The sequence below is a fragment of the Carcharhinus amblyrhynchos genome, chromosome 7 (assembly GCF_965287045.1).
Source record: "Carcharhinus amblyrhynchos chromosome 7, sCarAmb.v2.hapA, whole genome shotgun sequence".
Classification (NCBI taxonomy): Eukaryota; Metazoa; Chordata; class Chondrichthyes; order Carcharhiniformes; family Carcharhinidae; genus Carcharhinus; species Carcharhinus amblyrhynchos.
The window spans coordinates 69820531-69832974 of record NC_137330.1 but is presented as its reverse complement, the minus strand read 5'-3'; the positions used below and the strand labels follow the sequence as shown (position 1 = coordinate 69832974).

The window sequence follows — 12444 nt, the reverse complement described above, 5'->3', positions numbered from 1 at the left end:
AAGGCATGCAACAACAGACATACAGGACACCCGTCCTCTACATGCTAAAGGGCACAGAGGGCATTTCCGCAAGGTGGCTTGTGTTGTGGGGCATCAGCTTCTAAGGGAGGATTTGGGACATCGAGGCAATGTGAAATTTTGCCCGAGCAGGGTCTGTCTACCGTGACATGACTGGAACCTTAATGAAACCCAAATTAGACACCTTGTCTATGAGGCCACATGGCCATGAGGTAGACATTTCTTTTCATATATTCACACCACATTGTTTCTGCCCTGGAGAAATATGGGGAAGGATTTCCGAGGTGATTATCAGCCCATTGAACCGCCATGGTGTTGGACTCGAGGCTGGAGCTTCTAGTCCAATGGTAGAGGTGCTGCCCTTACGGCACAAGACCCTCCTAAATACGAAATGCTTCACAAATTTACGTGTCAGCATGGCCTGGGGGCCATGCTGACCTTCTCTGTATTGTTCCAATTTGAGTACACATGCTGCTAAAGCCAACACATGGGGGAAATGAAAATGGGGAAAGATTTTTCGAGCGTGGCTGAATTCATACACTCCTTTTATTTGTATTCAAAGTCAAAATTAACCCAATGTTGTCTCTAGCTAAACCTAAAACTAAATTCTAAACAAATTGAAATATGGCTCATCGGTGAATTGCAGGTCAGGGAGGTGGTCTCTCTGAAATCCTATTGGGCTGAATTATTTATAACATTGCTGGATTTTGGTCCTCGGAAAGTTCTCAATAGTTTTAAGCAGAGTAATATTTGATTTGCTCAGTTTGATTGAAGTTCTCGTTCGACTCCTGCACAAAATCAATACTACAGAATTCAGCGTATACAAATTGTATTTATTCAAAGATTTTTTATAGCTTTCAACATCCTTAAAAGCCAGCGTAGAAAACATTTGAAATCTGCAAAGGGTTTCAGGAGAATTACTGTAAAAATCAATTATCTCAACTGTCACTCAATCCACACGAATCCCAAATGTAATTATTTTTTGAAACTCAACCAGTTGACTCAGTTATTTCAGAATGCCAGCTCAAGTGATTGGAGTTGATTTGAATTTGTTTTGTCTGATGTTAATGGACGATAATGACCTCAAAATGGGATTGATAATCTTACTGGCCCATTAACCCTGTCAATACAGCTGGTGACATTTGAGTAGGGCCAATTGCTAGGCAGCGAAAGATCATCCCTTTTTCAAGTGGTATATCTTTACACAAAGTTGAAGCTCGTAGAATCCCTACAGTGCAGAAGGAGCCCGTACAGCCCATCAATCCTGCACCAACAACAATCCCATCCAGGCCCTATCCCCTTAACCTCACGTATTTACCCTCCTAATGCCCCCGATACTAAGGGACAATTTAGTGTGGCCAATCAACCTAACCCGCACATCTTTGGCATATGGGAGGAAACCGGAGCACCCGGAAGAAACCCATGCAGACATGAGGAGAATATACAAACTCCACAGTCACCCAAGGCTGGAACTGAACCTGGGACCCTGGCTCTGTGAGGCAGCAGTGCTAACCACTTAGAATTTTGCTTTAGGTTGAAATTGATTGGTGAATAAGGCAAAGATAAAATATTGTGGATGCTGGAATTTGAAACAAAAACAGGAAATGCTGGAAAAACTCAGCAGGTCTGACAGCATCTGTGCTGAGAGAATAGAGCCAATGTTTCTTTTTTTAAAATTTGTTTGTGGGACATAGGGCATCACTGGCTGGGCCAGTATTTATTGCCCGTCTCTAGTTGCCCTTGGAGGACAATTGGAGTCAACCACATTGCTATAGCTCTGGAGTTACACGTAGGCCAGACGAGGTAAGGACAGCAAATCTCCTTCCCTAAGGGACGGTAGTGAACCAAATGAGTTTTTCCGACAATCGACAATGGTTTCATAGTCATCATTTTTAATCCCAGGTGTTTTTTATTGAATTCAAATTCCACCATCTGCCATGGCGAGATTCGAAACCTATCCCCAGGGTTAGGTTTCTAACCAGAACATTAGCTGAGTTTCTGGATTAATAATCTAGCGATAATTTCACTAGGCCATTGATTCCCCTTTATGACCCTTTGTCAGACCTGAGTAATGGGTGCTCGTCTTGTCTCCAGAAAATAATCTGTGCCTCCAAAGCTCTGGATTTGTCACTGTTCCCAACCCCCAACATCCTTCCCCTTCCCCCACTGCCTCTCTCGCATCACCATGCATTGTAACTTTGTAACTGGGACAGTCTAAAATGGCAAAAGAACCAGGGCTGGAAATGAGTAGAATTTATTTTGTACCACATGGAAGCATATTTATTGGAAACATTCAAAAGGGAATTGGATAAACCCTTGAAAGAAATAAAGACTTATATTTATATATTGTCTTTCACAACATCTCAGAATATCCCAAAGCATTTTTCAACCAATGAAGTGTTATGATGTGGAAATGAGGCAGCCAACTTGCACACAGCAAGACAGCAATGCAATAATAGTCAGAATTCTCTGATCTCCCTTGCGTTGGGATTCTCCAGTCCCGCTGCAGTGAATAGAGTTTTGGCTGAGCGTCAAATTCTCCATTCTTGCTGGGCAGCGTGGCGGGGCAAATGAGATTGGCGAACCCTGGCCAAGGTCTAGAGAATCTGTTAGTGACATTGATTGAAGAATACACATTGGCCAGATGATTAAGAATAAATCCTTGCTCTTCTTCAAAATAGTTTCATGGGATCTTTTATACCTATCTGAGCAAGCTGATGGAGCTTCTATAATAAAAATATCCAGGCCTCTGGTGACAGCGCAGCTAGTGCGACTGTTTAGATAGCTGTTTCTAAGAGCTGGCCTGCCTTATCTGGCAAATTGCATTGGGACATCCAGTTGGCTTGCTGAAACCTGCCTTCCTGCTGTAAATCATGGCATCTTCTCTGTCCTGCTGAGGTGCATGGTTAGTGCCTCAGTGCTGTCAGTATAGAAGGCAAAGAGTCCATTATCATTTTAACATAGATTTAACTTAACTGATTTTTAAAGAGAAACAATATTTTGGACTGTAACAGCAAACATTGCTTGTGGTTCTATAAAGGCCCTGCATTAAAATATCTATTATAGTTTCTAAAGTTGCTGCAAACACAGAGAGTGGACCTGGGACTTGATGCTGAGCATTGTGTATGTTTGAGTTATTGGTTTGTAGTGCGATTTCACATTGTGATACAAGAATGTAAATGCAGAAAAGAAACATTATATTAATGATTAGGCCCAATTGATTTGTTGTGTATGATTATTGCCAACTAAACCATGAAACTCTGATGAGCTAGCTTCCAGTAAGCCTAAAATTGACAGCAACAGATGACTGAGTAAGTTGGATTGAACAGAAGTTTATACAGAAAATGCTTGAGTCACCCAGGACCAGAACGTTGAGGCCACTGTGTCTCAGTCAAGTGAAATTTGCTTCTGGAAGGTATTCTGATGTTGCACACTGCAAGTTAAAATGTTTTGTTTATTTGTTGTCACTTGAAATTTGGCAGTAATGGTTATTTTACCCTTTCTTCTTTGTGTTGCAGCTGTTAGATTGTTTTGTAATCCCAGTGGTACTGTTGCTGTCCTGGTTCTTCCTGCTGGTGAGATACAAGGCTCTTCACTTCATTGGAGTCGGGGTGTGTCTGCTGGGGATGGGATGTATGGTGGGGGCTGATGTTCTTGTTGGGAGACATCAAGGAACTGGTGAGTTACCCATTACTTCCACCATCAGAAAATATAATGAACCAATTTGTGATATGTATCCAAACCATCAGAAAAGTCAAATGAAGATTGTTAACATTCTTAGTGCTTTCATGAGCTTTCAAATTTGGGCGATTAAGGCACTCTGGCTAATAATGCATCAATAAATAAAAATTGCTACGGTCTGGTCCACATTTATTTTACTGGTACGAATGGAATTTGTTACTTTACTGAATTTACTTGACTTCAGCTAATTACATCTGTCCACTCACCTGCACTTTCTACATAGTCCTGTAAAACTTTCCTGTTTAAGTAAATATAAACTACCCAACAATTTATTATTATATTGAAACTGTACCAACATTTGCAATATGTTATGCCTGACTGCCATAGCCCTAGATGGCTGCGAATGGATGGAAGCATTGCCCTAAAAGTTGACCTCGTCACCTTAGACAAGATATCGTTTTGGGTGAGATTCTGACCTGGTTTTGCTGTGAAAACATGGGTGTATAAGAATTTGATAGTTACACAGAGGAAAAATAGACAGTAATAAATGGACCAAACCTAGCTAGAATATTTAAAAAATCTACACTTCAAATGCCAGTGCAATCTCAGTACATTCTTCCTTAACAAGGTGTTGGTGACCATAGACTTCCGTTGGATTGGCCCATGGTTATGCTTGGCAAATTGCTGCAGTGGTTTGCCATTGCCTGTGGCAGTATGGCTGACTAGGAAATTCTTCTGTTTTGTCTGCCATCAGGCTTAGTGGACATTACAGGCTGATAATCAACTTGTCTGACCAGGTTGTGAATGCACATTCCATGGCTATCAAGTCTGGAGTGGGATTTGAACACAGAACTTCTGGCCCAGATGTAGGTATACTATCACTGCATCACATGGCCTCCATCTCAATGTTACTGTTCATAAAACAAAGCTGACATAGAATTGACACATTGCACTGCATCTACACTGGCTTAGTATTTTACTATTCACAAAAATCACCAACATATCAGTTAAATATTTGGCTTTACTCAATGTCTGATGTTGTGAACTATACTCTGAATCTCATATCAAATAAAACAGAGTACACATTGGATCACATCTGATTGCTGTTCATCACATCACAGAATTGTCACGGCACAGAAGGAGGCCATTCGGTCCATTGTGTCTGCACTGGCTCTCTAAAATGAGCATTATCACTTAGTGCCGTTCTCCTACCTTCTCCCTTACTCTTTTATTCAAATAATCGCATCATACCTTCTTGAATGTGTCAATTGAACATGCCTCCATCACACTGCCAAACAATGCGTTTTAGACCCAAACCACTAACTGTGTAAAAAGAAATTTACTCACAACACATTTGCTCTTTTTTTGGCAAATCGCTTTAAATTTGGGCCCTCTTGTTCTTGATCCTTTTATGAGCAGGAACAGTTTCTCCCTAACTTCTCTGTCCAGCCCCTTCATGATTTTGAACATCTCTATCAAATTACCTCTTAGCCTTCTCTCCAAGGAGAACAGTCCCAATCCCTCCAATCTATCCTCATAACTGAAGTTTCTCATCCCTGGAACCATTCTTGTAAACTTCTGCGCTCGTTCCAATGCATTCACATCCTTCCAATAGGGCACCCAGAACTGTGTGGAGTATGCATGTTCTCCTTGTGTCTGGGTGGGTTTCTTTTGGGTGCTCCTGTTTCTTCCCACAGTCTAAAGCTGTGCAGGTTGGATGGATTAGCCACGCTAAATTGCTCCTTAGTGTCAGGGGGACTAGCTAGAGTAAATGCATGGGATTATAGGGTTAGGACCTGTGTGGGATTGTGATCGGTGCAGACTCAATGGGTTGAATGATCTCCTTAGGGGATCTATAATTCATAACTGTATGCAATACTCTAACTGAGGCCAAAATAGTGTCTTGTGTAAGTTCAGCATAACCTCCTTGTACTCTATTCTTCCATTACTAATGCTCAGAATACTGTATGCTTCATTAAATGTTCGCTCCATCTATCCTGCTGCCTACAATAATCAATGCAAATAAATACCAAAATCCCTCTTCTCCTGCAGCCGCTAAGATTTAGATCTCTTATTTTAGTGGGCATAATTCTCCCAAAAAAAATCTAAATGTGGTCTCCTGCAGGAAACCTAGTGTGATTCCTGTTGGGTGGGTCAGATCTATCCTGATTGCAATCCACGCTCACTTAGGGATTGCTTTGGAGATGGGGTGATTTGCGCCACAATCCGTCCATCCCCGCACCCTTCCACTTCTCACTGGCAAACCACCCCTGCAATCGCCAGCATCAAGCCCCCCAGTCGCCCTCGTCAGGCCACATCATCCCGCAATCACCGGTATCTCCCCCCTCAAAATGAGCGACATTTTACTATGGGTTTGCAAAAGGCCCTGCCCCTTCAAGCCCCACCTCTTGGCAGGGCCAACCTGGTGCCCCTTGCAGCCTGACAGTTCCAAATTGGCAGTGCCAATCTGACACTGTCAGGTTGGCATTGCCAGGGTATGAGGGGGCAATGGCAGGGCACTGTCCAACCAGATCCCTGACCACCCAGGGGCTACAATGGACTTACCCGCCCTATCATCATCATGTCTGTTCAGAGAATTTAACAGTGGCTGTTAGAAGGTTGTCATTGAGGAGACCTTGCACTTTAATGTCTGAGTGATGTTAATTGCTTGTATGGTAGAAACCAGCCTCCAGTAAAAGTGCTGTTCAGATGTAGAAGGTAGTAAAAAAACCCTTTTAAAAAATTGCACTTAGATGGAACAGCTGAGCTTTCTAGGAAGCACTTCGGAGTTTATGGACTGAACTGCTGTGTAAATAAACAATCATAATCCTTCCTTAGAGGGATTCAGCAACGGCAACTCCAGGGGTTGTAAATGTTAATGGGGCATGAAATGTAAACAAAGCACTTTTTTTACAATAAACAGAGAGCAGAATCACCAGTGCAACCTGACAGATCTTTGAAATTTACTCCCAGAGAAATAGTTTAAAGGATTTACAGCAAGCAGAGAGCAGACTAGCTAGGTGACCCCTATCCCAGTGGAGATCCCCAACCTCAACCTCTCTAGCCAAGCCTGATCGGCCAAATCCCAATGGGATTTGTGCCTGCAGCTAATGGGATTGGAGAATAGCATCCCACCCCATGATCTTGCTACCTAATTCAATCACCTCACATTTCCCCACATTGGATTTCATCTACCACCTAACTGCCCACCCTACCAACTTTCCAGTATCTTTAGAGACCCCTATGCACCTTGGCAGCAGATGCTTTGATTTGATTTATTATTGTCACATGTATTGATATACAGTGAACAGTATTATTTCATGTGTGCTATACAGGCAAAGCATAACATTCATAAACTATATGGAGGAGAAACAAAGGAGAGCGTGCAGAATGTAGTATTACAGTCATAGCTAGGGTGTAGAGAAAAATCAACTTAATATAAGGTAGGTCCATTCAAAAGTCTGACGGCAGAAGGGAGGAAGCTATTCTTGAGTCAGTCAGTATGTGCTGTCCGACTTTCGTATGTTTTTTCCAACAGAAGAAGGTGGATGAGAGTATGTTCGGGATGCAAGGTGTCCTTAATTATGCTAGCTGCTTTTCCATGGCAGTGAAAAGTGTAGACAGAATCAGTGGATGGGAGGCTGGTTTGTGTGACTAGGCTACATTCAGAATCCTTTATATTTCTTGCAGTCTTGGTCAGAGCAGGAGCCATCCCAAGATGTGATACATCTGGAAAGGATGCTTTCTATGGTGCATTTGTAAAAATTGAGAGAGTCATAGCGGAATTCATGCCGAATTTCCTTAGCCTTTTGAGAAAGTAGAGGTGTTGGTGGGCTTTCTTAACTATAGCGTCGTCATGGAGGGATCAGGACAAGTTGTTGGTGACCTGGACATCTAGAAACTTGAAGCTGTCAACCATTTCCACTTCATCTTCATTGATGTAGACTTGGGGCATGTACTCCTCTGCATTTACTGAAGTCAATGACTATCTTCTTCATTTGTCCAATCGCCAATGAGTTTAAAATGCATGCAGGTGCAGTTGGATTAGGTTTTTGCCCTTTCTGGACGAGATCTGGATCACACAAGCTATAGCAGGGACTGGGAGCATCGAAAGCTGATTTACACTTGGCACAAATGCCATTCTAGCCCTCTTGTCAAATTCACTGGCCCAATGGGATTTGTGCCTGCAGCTAATGGGATTGGAGAATAGCATCCCTCCGCATGATCTTGCTACCTAATTCAATCACCTCACATTTCCCCACATTGGAATTCATCTGCCACCTAACTGCCCACCCTACCAACTTTCCAGTATCCTTGTAAAGTTCTCCATGTGCACTGTTCACAGTTTGCAATGCTTCAACTTTTGTGCCATCCCCAAACGTCAAAAATGTCCCCTGCTCAATGTTAATATTTATCAGGAAAAGCAAGGGTCCCAATACTGACTCCTGGGGAATTCACTGCAAACTTTCATCCAGCCTGAAATATATCTCTGCTTCTGATTACTCGACCACTATCCTTTTTATTCCCATAAAAGCAATAACTTTTCTAATAAGTCTGTTGTGTGGCACTGTAGAGAATATGAACATTCCATGTTTCAAGTCACCATATAATAATAAGAAAGGCTTTGAGTGCGCATAAGTATATGCACTTCATGGTGAGAGCAAACACTCAGTTTCATTTCTATCTTATTGAAGCTACTATGTACTAATTAAGATGACGTGGTAGGTTGGTTCACGTAGCCCTGTAAAGCATGCAGTATGAAGAGTCGGTTTTCGAAATACAACTGAAACCGCTAAAGATCCTGCCCTTCTCGCATATCTAATTTTAAATTCTGATGCTGATCACGTGGTTTGCTTTGCTTAATGATATTTGAAAAACACCCAGTCTTTGTTCAGAGTGGAACCTCAGGGTGATAATGAATTCAAAAGTGTTCAGTATAATCAGGTTTTTAGCACCTTTTTTAAAAAATTCTCTGCTGTGCTTTGTGTTAATATAAAGTGTGGTTAATTGGCAAATGCATTGGTGTCTTCTTGTCATTACTCCCTCATTGTTATCAGGATCATGCTTATGAAGTTGTGCTCCTGATGGACACCGAGTGATGATTGGCATATGGGGATGCAGCTCTCCACAATTTCCAGTCCATTAATTATAATAGCTGAAGTTCATGGAGAATATGCATCTTCATTTCCTTTATATGATCATGATGGCTGAAGTACTCCACAAGGAATACAATTTCATAATTGACCTCATAATCTAAAATGTAATCTCTTCACCACCGTAAAATCAAATACAGGTGTGCTTTTATTTTCTATGCTTATGAAGATTAGGGATGTTACTGTTGCAGAATGGTACACTTCCTTTGCACTTCTGGCACTTATTTCCTGCTTCAAATCCTCATGTCACAGATGCCATCATTGTGTAATGGGGGGATGGACACTGGAAACCTATCTGCAGTGTGCCCTGCCTACATGCCTTTGTGCAATGTTGACCAAAGCTAATTATCATTCTTGGTAATACATATGAAGGGCATCATCTGATTTGGTGGCTCTCGAATGTTTTCCAGACTCTCACATTTTTCTGAATTTCATACTGAATTCCCTGCTTTAGGGTTCCTATGCACAGCATGAATATTTGACCTAAGTGTCTGTGTCTCTCCTCTACGTTCATGGGTGCAGTTTCTTTTTCATGCTGGCTTGGGATCAGATTAAATTGTCTTCATATCTTTATTGGTGCACTGAACAGTTTCAGCTTACCTTGGCCAAATGGTGATGGGGGTGCTGGGACTGCAACTCCTGGGTAAAGCGTGGCATTGCATAGCTTAGATAAAGCTCCCTAAATTCTTGGTGACTTTCTTAAATTAGAAGTAGAATGAAAAGTGCTGGAAATGTCAGCTGATAGGAGGAGCAGACATATTTTGGAGTTTTGTCCGGTGGAATTCCAAGGCTATGTATTGAATTCATAGGTTCATTGAGTCATATAGCATTGAAGGAGTCCATTCACTCCATCCTGCAAGTGCCAGCTCTTTGAAAGAGCTAACAAGTTAATCTTACTCCCCTAGTATTTGCTCGTAGCCCTGAAAATGTATCTTTTTCAACTATATATGCAATTCATCTTTGAAAATTACTATTGAATCTCCTTACCTCATCTTTTCTGATGATGCATTTTACACCATTGTACCTCCACATGCTCCCATCAAATCCACAGAAATCTCTGTAGTTCTCAACTGACAGAAATTCCATAGAAGACGCAATAACATTCTCTGAAGTTCCAAATACACACTAATAAAATCGTTTCCAAACATATCCCTTAGCTCCCTCTGAAACATTGAATAAATGTAATAGCTGATCCTCTACAGGTTTCATTTTTTTTATTAATGCAATGGATGCGGGCATTGCTGGCAAGGTCAGAACTTATTGCCCATCCCTCAGTGCCCTTGAGAAGGTGGTGGTAAGCTGCTTTCTTAAACTGCTGCAGTTCCTGATGTGTGGATACACAGTGCTGTTAGGGAGGGAATGCCAGGATTTTGACCCAGTGAACAATTATTCCCAAGTCAGGATGGTGAGTGACTTGGAGGAAAACTTCTAGGTGGCAATGCTCCCATGCACCTGCTGTTCTTGCCCTTCTACATAGTACTGCTGGTGGATTTGGAAGATGTTGCCTAAAGAGACTTGGTGAGTTCTTGCAATGCATCGTGTAGATGTACTGAATGAACAGCTGCCACTGTTCACCAGAGGTGGAGGGAGTGAAGATTAATGGAAATGGTGGCAATGCAAGAGGCTGCCTTATCCTAGATAGTGTTGAACTTCTGTTGGAGCTGCACTCTATTGGAGCTGTTGTTGGAGCTGCACCCATCCAGATAAATGGAGTATTCCATCATACTCCTGACTTGTGCCTTGTAGATGGTGGACAGGCTTTGGGGAGTCAGGAAGTGAGATACTCACCACAGGATTCCTAGCCTCTGACCTGCTTTTGTAGCCATATTATTTTTATGGCGAGTTCAGTTCAGTTTCAGATCAATGGTAACACCCCCAGGATGTTGATAGTGGGGGACTCAGTGAAAATGGAAATGGTAATGCCATTGAATGTCAAGGGGGTGATGGTTAGATTCTCTCTTGTCGGAGATTGTCATTGCCTGACACTTGTGTAGTGCAAACATTACTTGCCACTTGTCAGCCTGAGCTGGATATTGTCCAAGTTTTGCTGTATTTGGATATGGACTACTTTAGTATCTAAGGATTCGCAAATGGTGCTCAGCATTGTGCACTCATGAGCAAACATCCTCACTTCTGACCTATGATGGAAGGAAGGTCATTGATGAAGCAGCTGAAAATGGACACCACCCTGAGGAACACCTGCAGTGATGTCCTGCAACTGAAATGGTTGATCTCCAACAACCACGACCATGTTCCTGCCTTTTGGGTCTAGAGTATCCCTTCAATACAGACCTGATGTCCAAACTATGTTAATGACACTATCCTCACACTGGCTGTTTCAATGTGGAAAATGATCTAGCTAAGTCCTGCCTAAAAAATGCAAGCCAATTTTATGCCAGTAGGATAATGACTGCCCAGTCAGCCTACTTCCAATAATTAACAGTAATAAAGGATTTGCCAATAGTGCTACCAAGTGTTAATTGTGTAGCCATAAGCTACTGATGCTTAGTGTGGATTTCACCAGAACTCACTCAGTTCCAGACCTCATTATGGGCTTCCTCCCAAACAGTGACATGAGCTGAATTCCAGATGTGAGGTGAAAATGCCATGCCATGATTTTAGAAATTGAAAAAGAAAATTCTGGAAATATCAGCAGATCAAGACACATGTGTGGACATTTCAGGTCAATGGCCTATTTTCAGAATTATTTTGATAAACAGCCATTAATCTGAAATGTTGGGGGGATTTTCTGTTCCCGTTTTCAGCGATCAAAAAGGCAGGCAAAGGCAGAGAATCAAATGGGAATCCAGAAATGGGTTTTATGCAAAGGATTTCCTGTTGAGATGGTTCCCTCCCCACCTGACCCAGCCAATAACATAATGGTGCTTCTGTTATGAAAGGTTCCACTTAGTATGAAAGGCATACACTTAGTAGGCCTCTCCACTGTATCGTACTCCACATAGGGAATTCCAGCCCCTCTCCCCTATGCTAGCGTGACATTACCTCGGTAGAGTTTATAACACGTGTTGACAAACAAGGACCCGGCGGCCAAAACCCCTGGGGATGCACAAATAAATATGAGGGAGAAGATCATGGTTCCCTGAGTGTGGGGATGGTGGGGGGATGGAGAGCTCCCTTGTCCATAGGCTTTGTTCCTATGTTTGTGTGCGGTGGATAGAGTGGGGAGAGTGAATCTTCTCGGGGTTCCATGGGTGTTTCTGCTTTCATTGTTTTTTTTTCAGATTAGAGCTCTCTTTAAAAAGCCGAGGTTTGTGACAGGGTGGACTCTGCAGGCATGTCGTGGGATCCACCCCTTCTATTTTCTCTCTCGTCTTTTAAAAAACGGCAGGAAAACCCAGCTGGTGGGCTGCCTGCCTGAGACAAGAAAAATAGAAAAATTCTGCTCACTAACTCTGTTGCTGCTTGATCTGCTGAATATTTCCAGAATTTTCAATTTTTATTTCAGGGCGTCTATATTTGTCCCAGGATATTATAACCAAGTGAGGAGGAGGAGTCAATTGGTTATCCTCTTTGCCTCTCCTTGTTTGACTAAAGCAGGTTTGATGGCTTGTTGTTCATTCACATTCCTCTG

At 42.2% G+C, this 12444-nt stretch overlaps 1 protein-coding gene and 1 non-coding gene across 2 annotated transcripts in view; one reads left to right on the top strand and one right to left on the bottom strand.

Moving 5' to 3' along the window:
• slc35f1 (solute carrier family 35 member F1) overlaps nt 1–12444 on the top strand; it is a 334841-nt gene that overhangs the window by 232404 nt on the left and 89993 nt on the right. Inside the window, exon 4 of the mRNA XM_080193321.1 lies at nt 3537–3696. Within this exon, the coding sequence (XP_080049447.1) occupies nt 3537–3696 (160 nt within the window). The remainder of the gene's footprint in view (nt 1–3536; nt 3697–12444) is intronic.
• LOC145345831 (U6 spliceosomal RNA) lies at nt 399–505 on the bottom strand. The gene has a single exon (XR_013887201.1). It is a non-coding gene; the product is annotated as a U6 spliceosomal RNA (small nuclear RNA).